The 27,994-nt window shown below is 40.5% G+C and overlaps 1 protein-coding gene across 3 annotated transcripts in view; it reads left to right on the top strand.

Moving 5' to 3' along the window:
* LOC146582888 (transcription initiation factor TFIID subunit 4) overlaps positions 1–27,994 on the top strand; it is a 107,372-nt gene that overhangs the window by 36,468 nt on the left and 42,910 nt on the right. For all 3 annotated transcript variants that reach the window (XM_085249200.1, XM_085249125.1, XM_085249042.1), the window contains 3 exons: positions 8,065–8,195; positions 16,414–16,539; positions 22,507–22,563. In XM_085249200.1, coding sequence (XP_085105326.1) covers positions 8,065–8,195; positions 16,414–16,539; positions 22,507–22,563 — 314 coding nt within the window. The remainder of the gene's footprint in view (positions 1–8,064; positions 8,196–16,413; positions 16,540–22,506; positions 22,564–27,994) is intronic.

Below are 27,994 nucleotides of genomic sequence, written 5' to 3'. Positions count from 1 at the left end.
TAAAATTTGCTTGATGATCTGAAACACGTAAGTGTGACAAAAATGGGGGAAAATAAATAAGAAATCAGGAAGGGGGCAAATACTGTTTCACAGAACTGGAGCTTTTAGGTGTTCTTAATGGCAGATAAAAATAGTTACTGATGCAGTAGGAAAATTCCTCATGTCATGTCATGATAAAAAGATTCTCTGTTGCCTTTTGTGTAAGGACCATGTTGTTTTTGTATTTATTGTGTCATCACTACAGACAGTTTTGATTTTTTTCTCCTTCTGTGGTTCAGACTGAGCATTTCTTGTTTGGTCTTGGTTTAAATTTGATACACTTAAAAATTCTTTCACCTCCTTTAATGAATTCTTCAGTGGCTGTCTGAACTCACTGGACCCCAGGCACATGCATAAATACTTTATGGGTTTGTCTTTTGAAGGCTGGCTGTCAGATTGTCCTCTGGACTAAAGGAACAGAGTTTAGAGGGATGTAACTTGCCAGTGAAATTTTGAATCTTTCTCGGCTTATCAGAGTGTCAAGATCCACTAAAAGCGCACAATATTGCCTGAGCTAATCAATATAGGCGGAGAAGTCTTGCTTGTATGCAGTATCACATACGAGTGATGGTGTCTTCATTACCTCTTTTTGCTAGCGGCAATCCATTTCATTGCTTGATATATACCTAAGGCTGTAGCTGCACGGTAAAACCTGTGAAAACGTGTAATGAGCATTATTGCTCAAAATAACTGTGCCCGGCATCTTGCTCCTGTGCATCAGATCAAAAAACACACAGTATAATTCCACGTGACGGGGAGTCTAGCACCCTCATCTTGTTTTTATCTCAATTAAAGTATCTTTAGTGTAGCATGGAGGCCTGCGGGTCATGTTTCATTACGTGGACCCTTGGCATGGTTGTTATCCCGTCACCTTGGGGTAGAAGAGTTGTTTAAAAATATAAATCTTTCCTCGGGGGGGGCACACAGCATGATACGGGGCAGGAGGCTAGGGCGCCCCCTGCTGGGGAAGTGGCACTTATGCAGCTTTGTTGTGTCAGTGATTGGCCCCTCCACACTCCCAGCTGACAGCAGTCCGAGGGAGGCTCCCCGAGCATGCCAGCTCCACTCAATCAGAAAGGCTCGGCTGCTCTTCTTCCTGCAAAAGCACCAACTTTGTTCCGATTTAACATTTAGCATCCTGCAAAAAACTTAATTGTGACCTTTCCTGCCCTGGTTGCCCCCATGGAAACACTGGTTGTAGTAGCTTTCTTTTCTTTTCTTTTCTTTTCTTTTCTTTTCTTAGATGTCTTAATTTCCCCTTTCTAACCCCCTTTTGATGTATTTTCTGAATTGTGAATTCAAGAGGGGACTGGCTCTTTCTATCCCCTTCTTTATTTTCATCTTCATGTCTCTCCGTGTCTTGCTTCCTCTCCTCTCTCATTTATCCCCTGCAAACAAACACTTGGGCTGCCCTCGCCTCCCAAACCTGTCTCCCTTCTCTCATAACTCTCCAGGCTTGTCCTTGAGCTTGTGGTGGTGGTGGTGGTGGGGGCTGCAAAGCTAAAAAGCAGCACTCCACCCCCATCTCAGGAACCAGAACACAGGCACAGCTGGAGTTCTCTAGGAAAGCTCCTCAAAGTAATGATAGTCCACTGGTACCTTAAAGGTACACACACACACACACACACACACACACACACACACACACACACACACACACACACACACACACAGGGAGCCCACATTTATTGAAAATGTTTTTTGTTTTTTCATTTTTTTTAAAAAGCTAAATCTTAAGATGAAATACAAATAATGTTTTGCTGGCTTATTGCCTTTTATTTGTATTTGGAATATCTATAAGTAGTATTTCCTGCTAGCTGCTAATGATCTCTAATGCTGCAAACCCATTTTAATTTCTTTTCTTTTTATCAAGAAACTTGCATACCCTGAAGTGGCTAACACAGACATGGTTGGCATTAGAGTATATTTAACCATTGAACATATCCCTGCTTAAATTCGTTTCAAATTTGTACAAAATAGTACATTTTACTAATAATACAAAAACCTTCTTAAGCAACATTACCAAATCTCTCTTTTTTTTTAGTTTGATTTATTATACAGAATATAACAGGAATGAGGTACTTATGCCAATCCGCTAAGCTTTTTAGCACTAATAGTATTTGTTTGTGATCTCTGAGAAAGAATTATCACTATTGCTACATAGGGCTGTGCGATATGACCAAAATCTCATATCCCCGATATAAGACATCTATCGTCCAATGACGATATAAATCACAAAAATGTAACATTTTCTGTAAATTCTGTGAATCTCGGGCAGCTCGACTTGCGTGAAGTGTTTCCAGCTTGGCATCGTGTACCTGGAGTCGAGTGTTTTAACGATGTATGAAACTATAAATTTTTAGACATAAGTTTTAACGGCCGCTGTTTTCTTTGTAAGCATTTATTACACAGTGTGCTGCGGGGAAAAGCCTGTTCTAACGTTTGAGTCTAAGGTTTATTTTTTTAGCACCTGACGGCTCTTTTTTGCTTCTCATCCGTAAATACTCTGCATACTCTTTCACGTGATTCAGTTTATTTTGAAAAGTCTCAACAGGATCTTGAGCTTTATTGTGAAAGGTTTATGTGGAAAATAAACAAGCGGACACGCGATGTTTTTACCACAACGCATAAAAACAGGCGCTTGTGTCTGTAGTGTGGTTATATTAAATATAAGAGAAAGAGAGAACTTTAAGAAATTAATATAGCCACTACAGTGACCATGAAAACGATGAAAAAATATTACCGTAAACAGTTTATTTTGCTACACCACGAAACAAACAATAGCGATAGATGTTTTTATGTCATCATCTTATATCGAACAGCCCTACTGCTACAACTCCTGTGGTCGTAGAAAGATTACCAGCTCTATAGAAGCCTATTGGCAAACAGCCATCTGCTCTCTTTCGCTGAACTTTTCTGATTTCTGAGTGCCAAAATGCAATTATGTGTTATTAAATATAACATGAAGTTAGCTTTGTAAATGATAGACCTCAATAATTGCAATAAAACAAAGCATGCTGTATCATCTATTTCTTATGTTGTTAGCCAAATGAAGGTGCCGTGTCCTTTGTTTTGACATTGAGCACTGCCCTTGACTGGTGATGTAGCTACATCCATCTTTTATATCAGTGTATAGTTGAGCTGAACTAAGATATTGGTTGACCAGTGTTATTGGATGGATACTACATGCTAATACTGTCCAACTTGTCCAGTATAACAGGGTTTCTCTGTAATTTTCTTACTAGTTAGTGAAATACTTTGCTGAAAAGAATTAACGATTCTTTGTCCCATTTGTTTTTTCGGCTCTGCACCTGCTTCATAAGAGGAGGAGAGAAGACTATCTTAAACTCCTTGGCTTTTGTAGTACAGTGTTCAGACTTTGCTTTTGTGAGTAATTGTTTCTCGTTTGCTGTAAGAATTTGCTTTGGTCTTTTCTTGGCATAACATCAAGCATATGTAGAATGGGTGTGCCTGTAACAGGAAAGTGACTCTGCATGATGGCATCTCTGTCATTTGAAAATGGAGTGGTCCTTGTTGTGGTCTTACTTAAATACTGACTCATGACGTGCAGTAGAGAAGTTTTTTTCTGACTTTGTAGTGGTCAGTTATGGTCAATGGATGCTGAAATAAATATCAAAACCAGTTATGGAAACTTGTTGTGTATTTTGAGAAGAAATGACATAGTTGCAATTATTTTAGATATAAACTACAACAGATGGGACTTGTCCATTTTCACTGCCAGGTACTTTTCAGGGAGACTCTTTTTCCAATCAATACCAGCAAGTTTCACAGGAACTAAAAAATCCAAGTATCATTGCAGATTGAGTCTCATCATGAGATTTCACTATGTCTGTTGTTTTAAAAAGTATTTGGCAGCTGAATAAACAACTTTCAATTAGCCAAATTATTTGGGGTTTTTTTATTTATCAGTTTTTTATTTATCAGAGTTGACATGTAATACATGCAGATTTAGCGATGAAGAACACAAATATGTAAAGGATTAACTTTGGTTTACTGACTAGTAAACTCTAAAAACTGACTTTTACTGTGTCATATAAATAAAAGTGGGGGGGGAAAGCCAAGGACAGTTGGTCACCTGGTGGGGTCTGAAGTCAGTGTAGCATGTTATTTTATTTATTTTTTTAAACAAATATTCTTTCAGTTAAACCAGCTCCAACAGGGAGTTTAGGTGTATACCATTTGTTTGCAGTTAGATTTCTTGCCATCTGGACTTTTGTTACGGAGCCACTCAGGGAACTCATAAGTTTTGAACACAATATTGATGTGTCATCATCTTGTGATGGTTTTTAAACTTTTAGCAGAATTGTAGACCTGTTATTTTTTTATGTGTGGTTTACCTTTTTGCTTATCTTGTGTATACTAATATGTTACTCATATGCACACATAGGAATTTTAGCAATGTGTCAATGCAGACAAGAAAGAAAAAGACTGCTTGCAAGGAAACATGGTTGGTGGTTAAAACAAATTTAATAAATAAATATTAAAAAATCAGTTTTATGTCTTTTCCTAAACAAATTTTTGGTGGAACACATTGTGAATTCAGAGAAAGTTTTGAAGAAGAATTTCTAAGGTCTTAAAAACCACAGCACTCCGAGAAACCGGCTGCATTTATGCTAAGTTAGGCAATTACACAATCTTGGATATACTTGAGTTTTGAGTTTTTAAAACATCCTGTTTCACAGACAGCTTCTATTTTGACAATATCTGTTTATAAATTTAATTTTCTCCAGATAGAGGCATTGGAGGTAATGTCAGAGGTAATGTCACCTTGTAGAATCTATATATCAGTTTTCAATATAAATGTTTAGTTCTTTATTTCACTGAACAACACTGCCATCATTAGTGTCAGTAGTTTGGCAAAAAAAATCATACACAAGGTAGCTTAAATGAGTTGAATTAACCACGCAACTGGAAGTGTTACAGTCTTTGGTGCTTGTCTTTTTATTCTTAATGCTATTTTAGTCAGAATTAAACGAAATGTTATAGCAGATCATTAGTCGTTTTCTCGCTGTTTTACATGCTTTTTCTAGGTGAAGAATAATGATCTGTATCAAGTTGAAGAATATGTTTTTGTTCTCTCTCTGCGGCTAAGTCTCTTAAACTTTGTCTGAAATATTAATGTCCCTGATAGATTGCATTTTTTAGGGAGCAGGAGCCTATTAGCGTTTTTCTTTGACCTTGTGACTTTGCCACATGTATTGCCACTGTAATTATAAGGCTAACAGGGCTCCTTCCATCCGTTTCAAAGCTTTAGCTGCTGAGAAGTGTATGTATTGTTCAGCTGATTTAAATAATTGGTGTGGTTTACTTAAAAGGGTGCCAGAGAGAAAATTATGTTAATGGAATAATTTAAAAGGAAGTTGGAAACAGATAGTAACCCTACCAAAGTCTGTCCTCCTCTCTTTTGTTATGACTTCAGATGAGTTTTGCTCCAAGGAAACTAAATTATCCTTCTATGAAAAGAGATGGTCAATGTCGTTTACACACTTGAAGGAGCTTAGCTGGTAAAGCCACTTGAGAATTTGCACTAAGACTGTGAAACAAATTAACTTTTCTGTGCAATGAGTCTTCTTTCTGGGAGTTAATTGCACATACTAATCCAGACAGTTTTTCTGTATGAATGTGTAAGTACAGTGGGTGTATATGTGTGCATAAGTGAAGGTACTCAATGGAGTTTGTGGTCATCTGTTGATGTGCTTTTACTTCTTGACTTCTTTGGGAGGGGTGTGTGAGCTTGTGCACTGGATCTGAAAAGTATTCACAGCATTTCATTTGTTCCAAATGTTGTCATGTTACAGCCTTAATCCAAAATAGATTATAATCACTTTTCACCAAATATCCCATAATGACCAAGTAAAAAGTGAGGTTTGAAATTCTTGCAAATTTATTAAAAATACTAAACATAAATATAACATGTACGTACATATTTACATCCTTTGCACAATACTTTGTTGAAGCACCATCGGCAGCTAATACAGTTTCAAGTGTTTTAAGCTTGGCGCTACAAGCTTAGCAAACCTGTTTTTAAGCAGCTTCTCCCATTCGCCTTTGCAGGATCTCGCAAGCTCAGGCAGGTTGGATGGGGAGTGTTGGTGCAAAGCCAGTTTCAGATCTCTGCAGAGATGTTCAATCGTGTTCAAGTCAAGGGCTCTGGCTAGCCCACTCAAGGACATTTACAGGCTGGTGCCAAAGCCCCCTTTTGTTTTTGGCTGTGTGCTTAGGGTAACTGTTAAAAGGTGAACCTCTGAGGTCCAGAGGGCTCTGGAGCAGGTTATTTTGTGTAGGGATGGTGTTGGCCGGGTGATGAGTGATACCTGGATTCCACTAGACATGACACTTAGCATTCAGTCCAAAGAGTTTCTCGTGGTCTGAGAGTCCTTCAGGTAGCTTTTGGCAAACTCCAAGCGGATTGTCATTGGGCTTTTGCTGAGGAATGGCTTCCATCTGGCCACTCTACCGTACAGACCTGATTGGTGGAGGGCTGCAGAAATTATTGTCCTTTTGAACTGTTCTCCACTCTCCACAGAACAATGCTGGAGCTCTGTTAGAGTGACCATTGGATTCTAGGTCACCTCCCTCTCTCTTTTAAGGCCCTTCTACCACCATTGCTCAGATTGGCCAGCCGGTCATTTCAAACTTCTTCCATTTATTCATGACTGAGGCCATTGCGCTCATTGTGACCTTAAATGCTGGAGAAGTTTTTCTGTACCCTTTCTGAGATCTTTGCCTTGATATAATGCTGTGTCCGAGGTCTACAGACATTTCCTTGGACTTCATGCTCTTTTGTGCTTTGACATGCACTGTGAGCTATATGACCTTATATAGGCATGTGTGTCTTTCCAAATCATTTCCAGACAACTGATTTTATCTCAGGTGAACTTCAATCAAGTTTTAGAAACATCTGATAAAATATCAGTGGAAACAGGATGGACCTGTATGTATATGTTATATATTTGTTTTTTATTTTTAATAAATCTGTACATCAAACAAACTTTTTTCCCTTTCTCATGGGATATTGTATTTATAATTTTGAGGTGAAAAGTTAATTATTCCATTTCAGAATAAGGCTGTAATATGACAAACTGTAGAATAAGTGAAGCATTGTGAATATTTTACAGATGCACTGTATGTGTTTTAATTCTACCTGCTTATCTGCTGCTTTTCTTAAGTCTTAGCAGCAATTTAAGTGACGATATAACAGTGACTTATGACCTGTTTTATAACATTAAGTAAATTAAATGTGGAACAGATGTTACATTAGAAAACTCCTTGTTGGTAAAGTGGAGGATCAATATTTTAGGATTTAATGAAATAGATGAAATTATAAGAAGCAAAAGTACTATGTACTGGTGTGTCCAAAGAATGCATCTGTTTGACACTAATGATGTACTAATCCAGTGATTCCCCAGAGTTTTAGGTTCTGTTTTTAGGACATATATGTGAGCACATGTACACGAGTCTTCGCCATTTATGTTTGCAATCAGTGGCCTCTCAAATGAGTCTCTCATCCTTCAGATGAACTCCAACTTCACCTTCTTGGCCTGCAGCTGGCAGTGATTGTCCTTGTTCTCTTTGTGTAAAGGCACATGAACCAGTTCTTCAGTGCTGCAGCAGGTGCTGGTTGAAGTGGCCCTTCACCTCAAAGTAGGTCTCCAAAGAAGAAGGGCTTTTGGTGCCAATTGCAGAGCAAGATAGTGGAGTTAGAGTTTCTCAAACTGTAGAGGGGGACCCTACTCGAGAAAGGAATGTTGAAAACTGAAAGAACACCACACCGGAAATGTGCTTCATTAACTTACTAGTGACAAAAAAAATGAACAAATGCAAAAAAGGACTTATTCTCTCAGACAAATTAAAAATATCTAAATAAAAATCCTAAAATAGTCTCCATATGTATTTGAGCAGTTGTTGATAAACCTGGGCAAAGTAAGAAATATTTGCAAAACCCTATCTGATCATAGAAATGTCATCTTGTTCTAAATGTGTGTGTTAATATATCTTTCGCAGCTAAAAAGTTTGGAATTACGGAAGTCCCCATGGAGACAGTGACATTCATCTCACACGCCACGCAGTCACGGCTTCGGACGGTAGTAGAAAAGGTTTCTACTATCGCACAGCACCGACTGGACTCCTGTAAGGTAGGACGTTTGCAAATAAATATGTTCTGCCCCCTACACACACACTCAAAAAAGATATGTTGAGGGGCTTGACAAGGGCTGTCACTTTGAGCTCAGTACAGTTTCAGCATGAAAAAAAATGTAATAATCATGCAGCTGCATTTCTGAAACCGTAGTCTTACTGTTGCATGTCACTTGAGTGAGGCAAATGAAGCACCACGAACTGAAACACAGCAAAACACAATAAAAGACAACTATGATCAGATCAGCCACCTGTCAAGATTTAATTTTATGAGCCTCATACTTTATAACAAGTATGAGTTTTTTTGTGGTGGCCGTTATCCAGTGAAGGAGGGTAGAGTGAACAGAACAATAAATGAGTACATGGGATTGATTACATTTGAATAATAATGATTTACACTGACAATGAAAAATTGATTATTTGGGGGGGCTTTCTCCTTTTTATGGGAATTATTTCCTGTCATATGAATATACCAATGTACTGCTATGTGTCGTAGAATTACAGTATTTATAGACCTTTTTATAGCGATATTGTGATAATACTGAATAATGAGTGACTGTGTGTCTCACACCCTTACCACACATGCCCCAGCATGCAGCGAGTACTATCCGGTTTATTATAAGACAATCTGACTAAGTGCCTGTTTAGGTAGTAGGGGTGCAACGATACTCGTATCGATGCTGTCTGTGTTGAGCGCTCAGTGGATCTGCGCTCGACAGTACAGTCGAGCGCAGATCCACTGAGCGCTCAACACAGACAGCATCATCAGAAGGAAGAGCGCAGGGCAAGCTAGCGAGACAGAAGTTAAGCTCACCTTGCAACATGGCAAATTGAACCTCCCCCACCCTCATTCAGATCTGGCGTTTGGAATTATTTTGGTTTTCATGTGACGTATGACCCTGAAGGTAAGCGCGTTATGGACTAAAGTAAAACAGTATGTTGGATGTGCCATGCAATGCTCAATTACATGGGTGGGAACTAGTGTGTTAGCGCAGTTAGCTCGTTAATGTGTTGGCCGTCTAGCCCCACACACGGGGTGATCAGGGGTAGCTCGTTAACGGATATTTGCCATGTTGTGGCGTTAACGTCATTTTAATGAGATTAACGCTGACAGCACTAGTGGGAACACAACGAATATGACTGCACGTTTACGCCGACATCATCCTAGTGCAAAGACAAGTGGAAGCAGACAAAAACAACAAGCATGCATGCTACAAACTTTACCCGAGTCATTTAGACAGCCGTTAGCACATGATTCTCCTTATGGGGACCTGATATGTTTAATATTGTGGCGAGCTCAGACAAGGAGGAGAGGGAGGTGTCGTTTGGTCTTGCTTCCCGTGAGCTAGCCAGGGAGCACAGCCGTTTATTGACATCTGCAGAAGAACACTGCCGCTAGCTAACTGCTCAGTGCGGCAACCGCACAGCAACAACAACACCACACAGGGCGCCCTCTGACCCCGGAAGGACACACTGTCGCAGCGAGAGGGCGTCACCCGTCACTATGGCAACATAAACAAAACATAACTGTACAAACAGAACCCCGAACAGCCCTGACCCGCTACAATATGCTGCTGAGAATATAGCCCAGAAGAAGCGTATAGTATAGCTTTTATTTTGGAAAGAGCCATTTCTCTGTAATAAATTCTCTTTTCCAAAGATGAGTGATTCCTCAATCAGATATATTTATTTTTTTAATTACTTTTGTTTCAGCAACATTAAATTTAAAAACTGTACTTTTGAGTTAAAATATATACCGTATTTTCACGACCATAAGGCGCACTGTGCTAAAAGGCGCAGTCTCAGTTATGTGTGCCCTTACTGTATTTAACACACACATAAGGCGCACTGGATCATAGGGCGCATACAAGTACCGTATGCGTATTTAAAAATAAAGCGGGAGCAAACCTGAATTCGGTACCTTACTCACATTTCTATTGCCGGTAATCGTCATCATCAACAACACACAAGCATACAAGTGTGCATATTTAAAAATAAAGCAGGAGCAAAACTGAGTTTGGTACTCACATTTTAATCATCAATCAAACCCATCGAAGTCCTCATCCTCTGTGTCTGAATTGAACAGCTGCACTAAATCTCCATCAAACATGCCAAGTTCACTGTCTTCACCGTCAGAGTCACTTTCCGTGCCGTGCGGCTCCTCGGAAACGATGCCGGCTTTTGCGAAAGCTCGAACAACAGTGCCAGCAGACATGTTAGCCCAAGCATCTACAATCCATTGGCAAATTGTGGCGTAACTCGCCCGGCGCTGCCTTCCACTCTTAGTGAAACTGTGGTCTCCACCGGTCATCCATCGCTCCCAGGCCGCTCGCAGCCTTACTTTGAACGGGCGGTTCACACCGATGTCCAGCGGTTGGAGTTCCTTTGTCAGGCCTCCTCCCGGAATGACAGCAAGCTCACAGTTCATTTGCTTCACAAGTTTTTTCACATCGGCTGTGAGATGGGCACGCATAGAGTCACAGATCAACAGCGATGGTGATGCGTGGAAAAAACCACCTGGTCTCCTTACATACACCTCCCTCAGCCACTCTTTCATCATTTCCTCATCCATCCAGCCCTTTTCATTTGCCTTAATGATGATTTCTGCTGGAAACTTCTCTTTAGGCAAAGTCTTTCGCTTAAAAATCACCATAGGCGGCAGTTTCTGTCCATTAGCATGGCAGCCAAGCACAACAGTAAAAGAAGACTTTTCATACCCCGTTGTGCGTATCGCTACCGTGCTGGTCCCCTTCTTCTCCACAGTGTGACTCACCGGGATGTCAAAAGTGAGCGGGACCTCGTCCATGTTTGTGATGTGGCTGGGCTGGATGTTTTTGTCGCCGATGTGTTTGCTGCAGTAGGAGCGGAAGATGGCCAGCTTTTCCTTATACCGTAATCCGCTGGAAGTTGCTGCACTACCGTAGTCCTGGTCCGGGTGGAAAAATGGGACCGTTTCATAAAACGAAAGCACCAAGACGGACCTCCTTGGAAATGTTCAATGTTCATCTCTTCAGCTAGTGAAACTGCTTTTAGCCGAATGGTGACCGTCGAAACGCTTCTCCCGCTCGCTCTTTGCTCGATGATCCACCGCTCGAGTCTTTCCTCCAACTCGGGCCACCTCGCCTTATGTCCGCGGAAACTCAGCTGCGTTTTCTTGACCTGCCGGAGCTTGTTTTCCAGCTTCCTCCATTTGCGAACCATCGATTCGTTAATCTTAAATTCTCTCGCCGCTGCTCGATTTCCATGTTCCTCCGCGTAGCTGATGGCCTTCAGTTTAAACTGTGCTTCGTAAGCGTGTCTCTTTGCCATTTTCAGGGTTGTTAAAACAACGATGTCCTGCATAATGCACATACCTGTTCTTTTATACAGGTATGTGCGATTGTCCCGGTATATACGATCAACGCCCACACTTCACCCTTTAACGTTCTCATGGTGTTCTCTACTACGTCCTCCTTACAACACATAGGGCGCACCGCGCTATAGGGCGCGCCGCACTTTTTGAAGAAAATCTAAGACTTTTAAGTGCGCCTTATGGTCGTGAAAATACGGTATTTATAATTTTAATAAATGACAAATTAAAAAGGCATGAACATTTGTTTTGTATTGAAAAAATATTGAACCGTGACACCAAAGTATCGAACCGAACCGTGAATTTTGTGTATCGTTGCACCCCTATTAGGTAGCTACCATATGATTAAGGGCAGCAGAGAAAAAAACACATCAAACGTATAGTTTGAGATTGTAATGTGTAATCAGAGTATGGTGGTTTATACACTCAACAAAAATATAAACGCAACACTTTTGTTACTGCTCCCATTCCCCATGGGATGGATGTAGAGACCTAAAATTCATTCCAGATACACAATATAACCATCCCTCCCAAACAGTGGTCACAAATCAGTCCAAATGTGTGGTAGTGGGCACATCTGCTATATTGAGATAATCCATCCCACCTCACAGGTGTGCCACATCAGGATGCTGATCTGACATCATGAGTAGTGCACAGGTGTACCTCAGACTGCCCACAACAAAAGGCCACCCTGGAATGTGCAGTTTTTTGCGCTATTGGGGGTCTGGGGACCCAGAACCGGTCAGTATCTGGTGTGACCACCATTTGCCTCATGCAGTGCAACACATCGTCGCATGGAGTCTATCAGATTGTCAATTGTGGCCTGTGGAATGTTGGTCCACTCCACTTCAATGGCTGTGCGAGGTTGTTGGATATTCGTGGGAACTGGTACACGCTGTCGTATACGCCGGTCAAGCACATCCCGAACATGCTCAATGGGTGACATGTCCGGTGAGTATGCTGGCCATGCAAGAACTGGGACATTCTCAGCTGCCATCTGCCCTGAACAATGTGAACCATGATTCATCTGTGAAGCGCACACCTCTCCAACGTGCCAGACGCCATCGAATGTGAGCATTTTCCCACACAAGTCTGTTACGGCGACGAGCTGGAGTCAGGTCAAGACCCCGATGAGGACGACGGGCATGCAGTTGAGCGTCCCTGAGACGGTTTCTGACAGTTTGTGCAGAAATTGTTTGGTTGTGCAAACCAATTGTTCCAGCAGCTGTCTGGGTGGCTGGTCTCAGACGATCTTGGAGGTGAACCTGCTGGATGTGGAGGTCCTGGGCTGGTGTGGTTACACGAGGTCTGCGGTTGTGAGGCCGGTTGGATGTGCTGCCATATTCTCTGAAACCCCTGTGGAGACGGCTTATGGTTGAGAAATGAACATTCAATGCACGGGCGACAGATCTGGTTGACATTCCTGCTGTCAGCATGCCAATTGCACGCTCCCTCATTGCTTGTGGCATCTGTGGCATTTTGCTGTGAGACAAAACTGCACATTCCAGGGTGGCCTTTTGTTGTGGGCAGTCTGAGGTACACCTGTGCACTACTCATGATGTCAGATCAGCATCCTGATGTGGCACACCTGTGAGGTGGGATGGATTATCTCAATATAGCAGATGTGCCCACTACCACACATTTGGACTGATTTGTGACCACTGTTTGGGAGGGATGGTTATATTGTGTATCTGGAATGAATTTTAGGTCTCTACGTCCATCCCATGGGGAATGGGAGCAGTAACAAAGGTGTTGCGTTTATATTTTTGTTGAGTGTATAAGGTAATTGTCATGTTTGTTCTGGTTTATAGTCTTTTCAGCCATCACTGAGAGGACAGACAGGTTTCTTGAACCTGCGTTGTTTATACATCGTAAGCTGCTTTTATGGGCAGAACACAAGAGCTGAAATTAAAGAGAAATGCTGCTGTAGTTTTTTTTGGCACCACTTTATCATGATATGACATAAACTGTTGATGAATGAAAGGTTCAGTCAACAATTTTTTCCTTCTTCTGTTCAGGGGCTGCATACAGTGTTACAAAGGGCCACCAATGGTACTAAATGAATCCTAGCTAGACTGTCACCGTACTTAGAAATACACAAAACACTCAAGATAGGGAATAAAATCCATGGGGATATTGTAGCAAACATGCAAAACTAAACTGCCATGGATATGAAGGCATTTGTATGCTTCAACAGTCATGTAAATACACACTGGCATATGCACATATGCATTTTTTCCCGTTTACTTGTTAACTCACAGACAAAAATGGAACTATAAACACGTAAAAGTTAATGTCAGAACTCTTATTTACCTTTAAGTTAATACAAAGCGCCAGAGCTCAGAGTTTTCAGCCAGTCAAAACTTATAAAAGAACTTGTAAGTGCCCGTCTACCTACAGCTGCATACTTTTGTTATTATTGGTGACTTTACTTCTTGTAGCCCTTAAATATAACTATATAACCACATTTAATTGGTAAACATTAAAGCACAAATTCATCTCTGCTGGAAGGCTATATCTTTGCATCGTTATGAGAAATGGGGGTGTGTCGGGGGGGAGAAACTTTTGAAAATGTGTTTTTCTTGATGCCAAGACGGGAGGATGAGGAGGAGCGAGGAAGAGCATTGCTACTGCTGTCCCCGTCTTGTTTTGTGATTCTTCTTTCCATTCGTTCTTTGCCTTTTTTGTGGTTTTGTAAATGAGGTGTGTGTGAAGGAGGCATGAAGCACTGTGAGCCCAGCTCTGTTGACATCAGCGAAAAAAAGAGAGAGAGAGAGAAAAGACCGAAAGACAAAGCGGCCTTAAAGTGCAGCCGGGCTTCGGCAGGAGCGGCGGCGGGAGGTACGGCAAGAGTGCAGGCTCAGCGCTGCAACAAAGAGGAGGGAAGCTGGATGAGAGAGAGAGAAGGAAAAGGGGGGCGGGAGAGTGGAAGGGGGCTGGTGATGAGTCTCCTCTGATGTGTCTTTGTGCTCTGTGCCGCTCGGCGTCTCTCATCCACTCATGGAAATACACAGAAGAGAGTGATATAGAAATCAAGTGCAAGCAAGAACAGAGATGCATGAGACACATGCAGTCACACAGAAACATGAGAAATAAGCAATTATCCTATTAACTTTTGATGGCCTAAAAAAGTTGTTTTTACTCTTGCCTTTCTATCTCCCAAGTGGGAAGTGATGTGACATTGGTAAAGAGAAGCAATGTCTGTAAATAGAAAAAGTTTGTTGATGTGTTCAGACTGGTGGTGTTCCAGTTGACTTGTGTTTTAAAGTTTCTTTTCATTGTTTAACCAAAAAATGCTGAAGGAATTATGGTTGCTTCTCAACAAATAATTGATTTTAAATATAGATTTGTATGGTCATAGCAATCTACTGTAATTTTTTAATACAATAGTTTAAGAAGATTTAGTTAATCTGGAACTACAGTTAGTCACTGCGCTGGATAAATATCCTATCTGTTTAGGGGAAAAGGATTAGAAAATTAGGTGGATTTTTTTACACCATTAAATCAAAATCAGTGTTTTTAAGGTAATTAGTAATGATATGACATATTGAAAAAGGCGTGACACTGCATAACAACAGTCCACAGCCTGTTGAGGACTGTTCCCTCATTATTGCATGACAGCTTAAGCAGATAAAACATCTGCAGTTGATTCCGAGTGTTGAACTTGCAGAAGGTATATTTTCACTGGAACTCTTAATATGAGGTCCAGATAGATATCAGCGTAAGTGAAGAGAGATGTCAAAAACCTTAGGAGTGACCAAATAAACAACCTGGTACTTTCTCAGAAAACGTGAATGTACTGGCCAGCTCAGTAACTTCAAATCATCTAACCAAGTCGAAACCAGATGAAACCTAGACTAACTTGTACCAGAATGATGGGAAGAGAAAAGTATGGAGAAGCATTATCCCAAGCATACCATATTCTCTATCAAAAAGGGTGGAGTCAGTGTTATGGCTTGGGCATGTATGGCTACTATTAGGATTCAAGTGCACAAGGCTTTAGTCTGCTGAGATTCTACAAAATGCTGCAAAACTGATCGGGCAGCTCTTTACAATACGAATGAATAATAGCCCAAAGTATACTGCAAAAGCAGATGGGATATTCTTCGATGGCCAACTCAGTTACCTCATCTCAACCCAATTGAGAGTTGAAATTCATTTTCTGAAGGCAAAATTGTATGCCGAGAGAGAAACAAGCAAACAGCAACTGAAGGTGGTTACAGGAAAGGCCAAGGAGAGCATGCCAAGGGAAGAGACCCAGCATTTGGTGATGTCCATGAGTTCTAGCCTGCAGGCAGTCAGTGACTGCAGAGGATTTTCATCCAAGTATTGAAAACAGTTCATATATTTAAAATAATGTTACCATGTCCATTTACTTTTGAGTGCTTAAAAATGCTTTAAGTCCTAAATGGTTAATGTGATAGTTTTGTTAAACCCCTCCAATTAAAGATGATGGTCTGTAATTCAATCACATATTGATTGATTTAAAATACACTGAGGTGGTAGAAAACTGGAAAACTGTGTAACTGTCCAAATACCTACATACCTAACTGTGTAGTATTAAATGTGCTGCCCAGGGAATATAGATGTACACTAGCAGACACGTGAGAAGACTAACCTCAAATGTAAATCATGAAGTAAACAAATCATTAACAGCGAGGAAGAGTCTTCTAAGTGTCTTACATTTGAAATATTCTGTTTTCTTATTAATATCACAACCATCTTGACCTTATTTTCAGTTTGAAATATCTGAACTGAAGGCAACCCAGAGTTTTGAAGTACGTGGCTAAAGCCTTAGAAGTAGCTGCTGAGTGGGACTTGTTCAACTATTACCATTGAAACAGTAATTATCTCTATCTGCTTGTCAGGACGATGAGTGCTACGAGCAGTCTGCAGACGTTCGCTCTCAGCTTCGCTTCTTTGAGCAGCTGGAGAGAATCGAGAAGCAGCGGAAGGATGAGCAGGAGAGAGAGATCCTTTTGAAAGCCGCTAAAGTAAGTTACTGTCGCCTTATCATCCTGTTGTGTGTGTGTGTGTTTGTGTGTGAAAGTTATGTCCCTGTGCAACAGTGTGAACTTGTGTACCGTTGTGTGCATGTGTGAGCATGTTGCTCGTGTGCAGGCCCTGACAGATGAATTAGAGTGTGACACCAGTGGATGAAGTGACCTCCCTTTGTCCTCCCAGGCTCCTGGCCTAAGGGCTCCTCTGTCCTGGCTCTTCCTCCCCGGACACAGCAAGGAGGGGAAAAACCTTACACAACCCGCATGCACTATGAAGCTAACAAACACACTTATCCGCAGCATGTATTACCTGTAAAACATCCTTCTATCACAAGTCCTGACAGCTCAGGTGCAATCTGTATCACCTGAGCTGTTTTCAAAAAATAAACAGCAAGTCAGATCAGATCATCCAAATGTTTTTCTAATGATGTGCAAGAAGTTAATCATTTTGGGGTTTGTTTGGAATAAGATAGCATTAGAAATTAAAGACTGTTCTTTAGTAATATCTAGTCTTACCCACTGGTGCTCAGTAGTCATGGGTCAGACCTCAAATATCTTCAAACTTAATTCATTTTGATCTCATGTAAAAAATAATATAAGATTTTGAGAAATTCTGTTTGTAGACAAGTAAGTGACAAATTAAGGGAAAACCTGAACATTTGACCCCTACAGTGAGGGGTTCAGGGTTCAGGGACTGTAATATAGTGGGCACATTTTGCCCTAACGATAATGTAACATTTTTTATTTACCTTTTTATAGGAAGCGCCTTGAGACAACTAAATAAAATGAAATTGAAATATAAAAAATAGCCTGAAAGATTTATAAAAAATGGAAGAAGAAAAAATTGAACGAGGCAAAATTACCTCAGTTTACCTTAAGCTATACATCAACTGTCCTATTTACAATAGGCTGGATCACACATCGCTTTCTCTCGCCGTTTCCTTGCAGCAGCTACAATGTATCTGAAGCCAGAAGCACCTATACAGCTGTTCCAATCTTACTACACAGTGTATGTTAGGAAGGGTGGATAGTGCTCTGTTAATCCAGGGAGTGGTCTTAATTCAATTCAATTCAGTTTTATTTATACAGCGCCAAATCACAACAACAGTCGCCTCAAGGTGCTGTATATTGTCAGGTAGACCCTGCAATAATACAGAGAAACCCCAACAATCATATGACCCCCTATGAGCAACCGCTTTGGCGACAGTGGGAAAGAAAAATTCGCTTTTAACAGGAAGAAGCCTCCGGCAGAACCAGGCTCAGTGAGGGGCGGGGCCATCTGCCACGACCAGTTGGGGTGAGAGGAGGAAGACAGGATAAAAGACATCCTGTGGAAGAGAGTCAGAGATTAATAACAAATATGATTCAATGCAGAGAGGTCTATTAACAGATAGTGAGTGAGAAAAGTAACTGAAGAAGAAATACTCAATGCATCATGGGAATCCCCCAGCAGCCTTACACCTATTGCAGCAAACTTTACATGGTTCATAGTAAGAGCAAAAACCTAACCTATCTATACTTTTCAAGGAGTTACTTAAAGGCTTGAGTGTGAAAATAATGGGAATAACATAGTATGGTTGTAACAGTCAGCACAGCGTAACCCGACTGAATACCTGTAGGAGATTCTGGAACAATATCAGCACCATCATCAAAACTTAAATAACCATTTGAGTAGTGATGTTCCATCCCTTTTGTAGAAGTTCAGGAGATTTGTGCAATCATTGCCAAGGTGAGTTAAAGCTGTTCTGGCAGCACTTCTCCCAAAAGCTTTCTAAGACTCAGTGTTATTGTTGTTTTGTTTTTTTCCCTTAATTTGTCGCCCGTCTCCATAAACATCTGCCAAAAAAACTCAGAACTGCCTTTGAGCTACTTCCCGCTGCAGTATTTTTTCCAGGCCTTTACCTTGATTATGCACACACATGGACAGACTCACAAAACAATAGCAGCTATAATATATTGGTGGAGATCATCAAAGAATTAGCTGATAGGTTTGTTGGGTTTTGCAAGTAGAGTACACTTTATCTTAGCTATTACACAAACATCTAAAACGAAGCGTGATCCATATTTAATATTAACCTACAAACCTTAAAAATAATGATTTACTTTCAGTGTGTAATAGCAAAAACCTTTTGCTCCATGTGTAGTCAATTGAAAAAACAAAACAAAACGTTTTTTCATCAGATGACAGATGAGGTACACTTTGCTAGGACAGGGTTGGATCCTTTTTTGCATTCAGAACCACCTTAATTCTCTGTGGCGAAGATTCACCAAGGTGCTGTAAACATTGCTCAGATTTTGTCCGTATTGACGTGACAGCACTACACAGTTGATTTGTCATTGAATATGATGCGAATGTCCTGTTCTACTATATCCCAAAGGGGCTCTGTTGGATTGGTGCATCTGGTGATTGTAGAAGCCATTTGAGTACAGTGAACTTAACCTTTTTGTCTCTGTGACATAGCACATTATCTTATCTCAGCAATGGTCAGCAATACTCAGGTAGGCTGTCCCATTTAAATGATGCTCAGCTGGTACCAAGGAACTAACTGGTATGTTAGCCAATCTTTGTGATAAAGTACACCTAATAAATACGTGCTGGTTTATAAATTTTCTTTTTTAGTTAAGACGGCATTTTATAAACTGCAGTTTGCGAATTCGCTTGTTACTGTGCGTTATGTAATGATATGACAATTAGCCATGTGCTTATCCTGCTTATGCTAGTTAGTCATCTGGAGCGGTTACTCCCTTTTTAAAGCTTGCCTTCCCTTTTAAAGCCGTAATAATTAAAGATCCTTGAGGTAAAGGTGGAAATACAATAACGGAGTTTTATTTTGATTATGATCTCCTTTATAAACAAGCAAACAAAAATGATGCATAAGCCTAAAAGGTGGTGAAATGTGAAACTGGACAATAGTTAGACACCTAATTCTCTGTTCTTTAAAATTGTTCCAGATTGAAGGTTACTTTCGTCCAGTTAAACATTGTAGCACAGGACATTTAGAACAGGACTACTTGCCCTAGCCTTAAAAAAATGATCAAAACTAATGGGGTGCTAGTAGCACTGACACATGGCCAGTATTCTGATCTCAGCTTTGTGCATGTAAAGACATTTGTCTCTCAGTAAAAGAAGATCACCACTGACCAGAAAAAGAAAGAGAATCTTTTGCAAATGAAAATGCCCTGCAGTGTAACATTAGCAGAAGCTAGGTTAATTTAATTAATTTTGAATGGAGCCAATGTCCCACAGTAAAGATTCTCATTGCAGCACACCTCACTGTCTTAATTGCATTATTACGCTCTAGTCCTGCCATGCAGGATATTAGAAAATCCTCTAGTTGATGAACAGGGCCACCAAACCCCATGACCTATCTGTTTTTTTTTTGTTTTCTGTTTTTTTTAAGATGGAAAAAAAAGACATTGCCTCAGCAGGAAACTAAACTGTAAAGTTGGTTGTTTAAAAAAGAAAAAGTGCAGCTTTAGGATCCTCTTTGTCATGTCACAGTTCTACATGGTTGAGCACTGTAATCATTTTTTTTTCTTTGGAAAGCTCTCTTTATTAACAGGATTATTGAAGAACTTTTGCAAATGTAGCCAAGTTCTGTTAGAAGGGCTTACCTCGGGGCTGTTTGGATTGCCTGAGCTTCGTTGAGGAAAGTCTGACTTCACCTCAGAGCCACGTCTGTGGCTTTTTGGCTCTTGTTGCCATGGCGTTTCAGTTCAAGGAGAAGTTTGGAAAGAAAATTGAACGATATACTACACAAACAGTGCTTGATAATATTGTAGTACTTTCTCTATTATTTAATCATGTATTCGTTTTACTTTTCCTGCTTTTTTTCCCTTTACAGCTTTATAGGTATCACATCTGTTTTATGGTACACTTGCTTTGATACTCTGCAGCCAATATAACAGACTGATTTAAGGGAAAGCAGGAAAAATCCATCCTAAAACACTTACATACTGTTAGGGAGTGGCTGATGATTTAACTTGAATTTTTGGTTCGATTTTTCTGACTTCCTCTAATAACTGTTTCACTTTAAATGTTATGTTTTTGGCTCAGTTCACTAAACTAAAAAGGAGCTTCTTTATACATAGTATTTCATGTTCATCCTTCATTTGAGAGATATAGATCGCTGAATATGTTAAAACTCTCAATAATTCATAATGTTATGTTCTTATATTGCATAAGTGAGCCATTTATTGACTTAAAGTTTCATAAAAAGAAAGATTTACGGTGAAGCTTGATGCCGGCGGTTTGTTGGTGGATATTATTATTTTTTGCCTGTAATTTGTAAAGGAAATAAGATTGATCAGATTTATAAATACTATCAGCGGTAACTTAAAGAAGTATGACAAGTTTCACTCTAAATATTTGGGAGAATATGTTAACTTTGCTGTTTCCACATAGAACCCAGAGCTTAATCAAAGAAAAATAACCCTCTGATTGTCCTCATAATTCATTTTTGGCAACAAAATGAAATTTCAACATTGCAAAAAAGCTCCAGAATACATTCCCAGACTGTTTGTATACTATACTACACTGCATTTTTTAAGCACAGTACACTCAATTACACAAAACCAACAAAGCTTGTCAGCATTTAGTACGCAGTCCTCTTTTCCCTTCTCGACTCTGTTCACTCCTGTAAGTGGGGAAACCAGGGCAGCTGACAGAGGAGATGTAAAGCATGCCAGTGGCACCACTGCCCTTTGTAAACAGTCCATCTGTACCTACCCCTCCTATCCTCCACCCACCTCCCTGCCTGCCTCTTTGCTGCTCGAGCGCCCGCTAATTTGACCTCTTGAATAAGAAACGCACTGAAATAATCCTTTCCACCCCCTCCTCCTTCCTTCACAACAAGCTTTACCCTCTGCTATGCCAGCCATTTACAATATGACTCAAGTCTTGAGGGATGCTCTGGCCGACTGGAGGGCAAACACATTAGTCTTAGTTGAGATACCGACCACTACGTGAACTGCCTGATATATTTAAAGCCAATTAGCAGTAAGGCTATGAAGAGCAGGTCTCCGTCCATCAGAGAGAGTACATAAGGAGAGGAAGGGAGGTAATGTTAAGGAGGGAATAGGGATGGCCTGGCGTATGTTCTCACTGATTTGTTGTTTGAAGAAATTAGATGAAAGTAAGATAGCTTTTCACTTCACTGAGATGGAGGCTGTATTGTAAAAATAAAATATGACAGGTTCTCTACATATGTAGAACTACACGATTAACCTTTTGCAATGTTTCAGGGAATAAAATGAAGACATTATAGAGCTACCAAAATCAGGTTAGACAGTAACTGAGAGCTTTGTTTGCACAAAAACGTTAGGGTCGATCAACTTATGCTCATCTTAATAGGGAAAAAAATCAAATGGATAGATTATTTCCAGATTAACAAACAACACGCAATTACTGTGTAGTGCCATAATCTGCCTCTGTTGCCTGCAGTGGTCAGCTGTACATGTACATTTGGCTGCGTGGTGAAGGATTCCCAGGGACAAATACATTCACCCAGATCTTAGCAGCTGATTAAAATAGAAGTGCTGTGTTGTTATGCCAGGGACACACACACTCACACAAACACAAAGCAACGGATAGCCACACTGGCTCTCAGTGACACATAGACAGCTACTGCCACTGATAGTCACCAACATCCTTTCCCCCTTGTGTGTGTGCACGTGTGTGCGTCCTGGCTCGAGCAGAATTTTTAATAACCTCTTTTGATTAGAATCCCCCTCCAGCGGCTTATTTAGGGCTGGATTTGGAGCGGGTTTAAAGGCCACTGCCCCCCGGGGGGCGCTCCATTGCTGTTCTCTGAATTCAGATACGATGTCCTTGACACCTCTGTATCCTGTTCCCATTTTGCACTATTTTTGCTGCCGCAGCAACAGATGAGTAGCGGAGAGGTTGTGGGCTCCTTAAACCAGCTGTTAACCTGTGTCCCCCCCCCCTCCTTTGCTCCACAGAGTCGCTCCAGGCAAGAAGACCCAGAGCAAGCTCGACTGAAACAGAAAGCTAAGGAGGTAAGCTGCAGCGGAGATCATTACCCTTGACATTTCCCCGACTCCAACGTATTAATTTTTCATGCCTCACTACATATGTAATGCCATTTAAAGTCCGACTTAAAAAAGTTTGAAGAATTATTCGCGCAGATTGAAGCCCAAGTGTGGAAAATGATTTTCTGCGCACCCAAGACACCCTCCACTTCTTCCACTCCACTTCTTTTTTCTTTTCCTCATCTGTGTCGTCTCACAGCAGTGTAAATTTTGACTAATTGCTTTTCATTGGGCCCGGTGTCTTTCCATAGATGGTGTCCTTTATTTACTGTTAATTTCTCAACTCACTTTTGGCACATCTGTATCTCGTCTTAAAAGTACATTTGTATTAATTTTATGTAAATTTTGTTGCCACATAAAAGTGCGATTATCTTAGCCTACACAGTGCAACAGAATTTATAGTGAGAGAGCAAAATGGATTAACTTTTTATATTTGTTTGTAAATTAGTCCAGTTGCAGCGATGCATAGTTCAGCAAAAGCATAAAAGTATATGATGAATGAGGTTTTAAGATGTACCAGTTCATGGTCTGCAATAACTTTTCCTAGTAAAAAGTAGTAAAAAGAGTTATTTCCTTTTCCAACAGGCAGAGGCATAACACTTAGCTCTGCAAACTGGGAAGTGTTTAAACTGGTATAGTGCATTTCTTTTCTGTACAACGGGGGCGCTTCATCTCAAGTGCAGGTCTTGTATAAAATGAATTCCCAGTGGAGCTCAGAAAGTAGACCACACCGTGTTTTAGTGGATGGTTAATGTTGTTTACGCAAAGGAAAAGGAAATAGCACTTTCACAGCGGAAGTTTGCCTTTTTAATTTTTTGTTTTTTTGTTTTGTCTTGTTTTTTTGTTTACACCCGAATAACTTCACTGGGTGCTTTCAGTCCTTGGCTTGCTAACAAAGATCAAGAGGCCTGCGTGGAGCTTCCATTGAAAAGTCTGAGTAGGCAGGAGGATAAAACGAGCAGCATTCACCTGTTGTTGTTGTTGATGTAGAATGTAAGGAGCACACGGGGTTTTGTCTAACTTGCTTACTCTTTTAAAGCAAGCCTTTTGTTTATTTAAGTAAAGTTTACTGAGCATGCATGCACTTTTTTGACTTACACCATCATTTATACTCACACAGTTCTACACTTTTGGCCACTTATATTAAGGATTAATTGCATCTATCTCGTTCAATGGAAACTCTTGTATTGTTGTTTGGCCAGAATATTTAATTTTAAGATGCACTTAGCCAGAGTGTGATATTGAACTTGTGACCTTAAAGTGACAAGTGCACTTACCTCAGGCTACTTGCGGCACTCGATCGTTTGTCTTCTTCTCTTCCGGACATTTCTTTCTAGCAACAGTGAGCCCTGCTGCAGTTTAGAACATTCACACTAGATCTCAGCCTTCCCATAAGCCCCACATATGCAAATGAAGCAGCGTAATAGGCAGCGCGATAGGTTTGCCCCAGGGGCCATGTGATCAAAGTGGATCTCCTCCCTGTTAAGTGGCAGTCCGCTCGTCATCTGGATACGGCCAGATTAGTGCCTCGTGAGGAGATGCCGCGTGCATGTATGCACATTTTCATTTTCATCTGGAATTTTAAGAAGGTGGTTTGGAAATTGTTACTTTATGTAATGCTTTCTCCCGCTAGATAGAGACGAGGAAAACTCACCAACCCCTCCAACTGCCCCCACCCCCACATACACACACATACACACACATTCAGCTCCCCTTTTCCACCCTCCCTCACCTCTTTCTTTTTTGCTTAATGGCCGTCGTTTCTCAGCCCCCGTGCCTCTCCAGTTTTCATCACCTGACTGGCTCAAGGGGACAGAGCTGGGTGTTTGTGTCACTGCAGAGTCTGTCGGCAGCTCACACATCTGCGCAAATTTCATCAGGATAATGAGCCCGAGCTACTCTTCCAGGCGACGGGCAGAGGAGCCGACTCTCTTTAAGCCCTTCTCCCTGATCACACACACACACACACACACACACACACACACACACACACACACACACACACAGTCTAACACATATGCACACGCGCACACACAACCACTACCACCAAACAGTCATCATTTTGGGGAGATGGAATTACAGAGTGTTATATACTCGAACCAAGTGTTGGCATGTAAATTGAGCTGGCGCATGATTTGTTTTTAAAAAGGCAGGTACATTGTGCTGTGAAACTACTTTTGCAGACCTGAATCAGTGCTGGAGCCTGACAGCCAGGTGTTAACCATGACTCGCAAATAAATTGTATGAATTGAAATGCTCAGGCTGAATGTCTAGTTAAGTCATTTTTAAAATCACACATTTACCTTATAGAGTTTGTTACATATATAAAACAACTGCGTCATCTTACCCTCATTTAAACTGCTCTCTGGGAGTTTAAGTGTTAATTGTAATAGGTGGGACACTGGTGTTGTGGCCCACTTGGGGCCTTTCTGGATTTTGCATGTTCTCCTTGTGTCCCACCCAGCTAATAGGTTGGTTAAGCAGGAGAAAATAGATGGATATATATTTAATATGTATTCATTATCAGTGTTATGACCAAGTTTTACAAAAAGCAGAGATAACATTTTTGACTCCTGTTGAAGCCAAAGAAATTAATTGTTTTTAACTACACAGCATTGTCTCTGCCGATTGTCCATATTTAGCTTCCCAGCATGCACCTGTCTTTTTTTGCCCCACATAGTATCTTTGCCTGAGGACCCCACTTACCTTCAACCCGACGAGTGGGCATCACACCCTGATTAGTGCCATGATTAGACCAGAGTTTTCACTTGTAGCAAAGAAATGTTAGAAATTAATAAGCAGATTTCTGGGACATTTATTAAATGCTCTCTAATTGATGAACCATTTCTGTTTTGAACAGTCCACGAGCTTTCTGCTGGCCAGAACACTAACTTTGTTCAGACTGCCTCATAATTTAGGCACTTTGTTCTTAAGTTTACAGAGACTAGACCTGTGTTTCTAAGGGGATAAAACCTTCTCTTTTTAATTATGCAACAATCTGTACCTCTAGCCCTAACCTTAGGACAGACTTAGCTTCACTAAAAAAAAAAAGAAAAGAAAAGAATGCCAGAATACAAAAGAAATACAGTGTTCTATTCAGTATGGGTTGTAATGAACATCTTATGCTCTAGGTGTTTCCAGCTGAGCTGCAGGATTTTAGTTTTGTATATTGATGTAGCTAATCCTGTGATTGTGCTTATGTATATAAACCAGCAACCTGAAGCTCAACCTTGTCACCAGCAGTGTAGTCTGGTCAGATAGTTGTTGGCAGAGGTTTTGTGTGCGATAGGCTTAGCACTTCTGTTTCCTCTATTCACTACCATTTGGCCGAAAGGTCAGATGGGCTATTTCAGAAATGCCCCCAGTAAAAATCAATCGGCAAATCGTGGAGCTCAGTTCCTGTTTGTTTTTGTTGTTGGTGGGTCTGTGTGTTCTGTCTGTTCCATCACTGAGGCAGGGGGCCAAGCAATGCCTGATCATTGAAAGTGAGAGAATAAGCGAGAGAGAAGAGAGAGAGAAAGGAGGAGACAGAGAGACAGAGACAAAGAGATGGAGAGAAAAGAATACTGAGGGTGGGGGCAGTGGCGAGATAGAGAGGGAGTTAAGGCCAGTGGAGATACATCACAATGTCAGAAACACAGACACACTGCAGCCACAGATTCATCATCACAACCGCGTCTGCAGGCACAACTGGATGCAGGAAACGAGTGAAGTGGAGAAGAGGTGTGGAGAGAGGACAGGACAAGAGAGACGAGGGAAGAGAAAAAAGACAAATTGGCTACTACAGCTGGCCAAAATCTGGCCAAAAGCTCCTGTTTGAGTTTGTTCGACCCCGAAAGCAAATAAAGCCACGAACAGTAATATTTCCACTATATGGCACAGTTCATATAAGTTGATTAAAAACTGTCACTAAAGCATTATGGAGTACCTACTCAGCTTCCACTACGATTCAAATTGGACAAATGATAATCATAATAATACCAGCTGACTTGGGATGAAATTGATTTTACAGCTGTGCAGCTACAGGTAATTTTTACCTGAACTGGTGCATTGGGGAGAAATTTAATAACTCAAGTGCCACCTGATCATACTTGGCAATTGCTTCATAAGTAGGCTTGTAATGGTGTGTAGTGTGACTCTTTAGTGTATGTCCTACATAGGTTTCTAATAGAGTCACAAAGGTTTTTTGTTTTGTTTTGTTTTGTTTTAAATGGACAGATCCACATGTGTTCTAGTACATGTTGTTAAAAAATGTTGTTTGCAACTTGTTTTCCTTGAAGCAGAGAACAGTGTAGGCACATATTTTATGGGATACAGCATGCATCAAGTCAGATGACCTGTGCCATCTGTATGTGAGGCCACACCTGTACATATGTACATCACTTCTAAGGGTTCATTGCAGTTGTTTGTCTTCACCAAGCCCAGTTCCACAGCAGGTCCATTATTTGCTGTACCTTGTGCCTCTCTTTAAGTTAGTTAATCTAGTACAATACATATTGGATATGGATTCAAGACTCACAGAGAAGCCTCGTGCTTCACCTGAGCTACAAGGACAGTAGTGCAGTTAGGATATATCGCCTAGTGAGCTGTCACATACTCATGGTGGAACCAAAGATAAGGTTTGCAATGATAACCAACAGACTGCAGCAAGATGCAAGTTTATATCCCTTTCAACAGAATCTATGACGCTGCATTAGCCTTGATCGAAATTGCGCTATCTGAGAGTGAGGTAAAGGAAGACCTTTGTGACTGTAAGCTTTTGAGAAAGTCTTTACTATGCTATTATATTTATGAATGCTTAAGTTTTTGTTAATTGATATTTATTCAAGTCATTATTAACATTTTTTAAATAAATAAAGAAAAAAGAAGTTATAATATGAAGAAATAAATGTTGACAATCAAGAATTCAAACAACACATCACCAAAGTGCTGTTTAGATAGAGATTTACTTCTGGGGATAAAAATCCACAATCTCCAACAGCAAATAACGTAATCTTGGCAATCCAAGAATAAAATATGGAGGTTGCCCACCACCTTTGTGGAAGTGAGAAGCAGTGGAGTTTTATATCAAAAAATATCCATAAAAATCTTATCTTGAACAAAAACAATTATAGAGAGTTAAAAACATATGTTTGTAATGACGAGTTTGTGTGCAAAACACAAAACCGATGTTTCTGTTTTTAAAATGAGCTTTAAAAAAAGCTTAAAAAAGCTTTATTTCCAATTTAACCAGCCAGCACACCCATTTAAGAAGAGCAGAACCACCTAGCCTTATTCTTTCAGACCCAACATGATAGGCAGAAATACCCACTTGCGAAATAGACTTAATTGACAGAATGTCTTCAAAAAGCAATGAAAAAAGTCTGAAAAATTCTGTCATTTACACCACTGCTTCAAT

This window comes from Mchenga conophoros, linkage group LG1, assembly GCF_057382185.1.
Source record: "Mchenga conophoros isolate Kocher_MC1m ecotype Shallow Benthic linkage group LG1, M_conophoros_male_GT1.1, whole genome shotgun sequence".
Lineage (NCBI taxonomy): Eukaryota > Metazoa > Chordata > Actinopteri > Cichliformes > Cichlidae > Mchenga > Mchenga conophoros.
The sequence above is the reverse complement of the archived record's forward strand: the minus strand, read 5'-3'. Positions and strand labels throughout refer to the sequence as shown.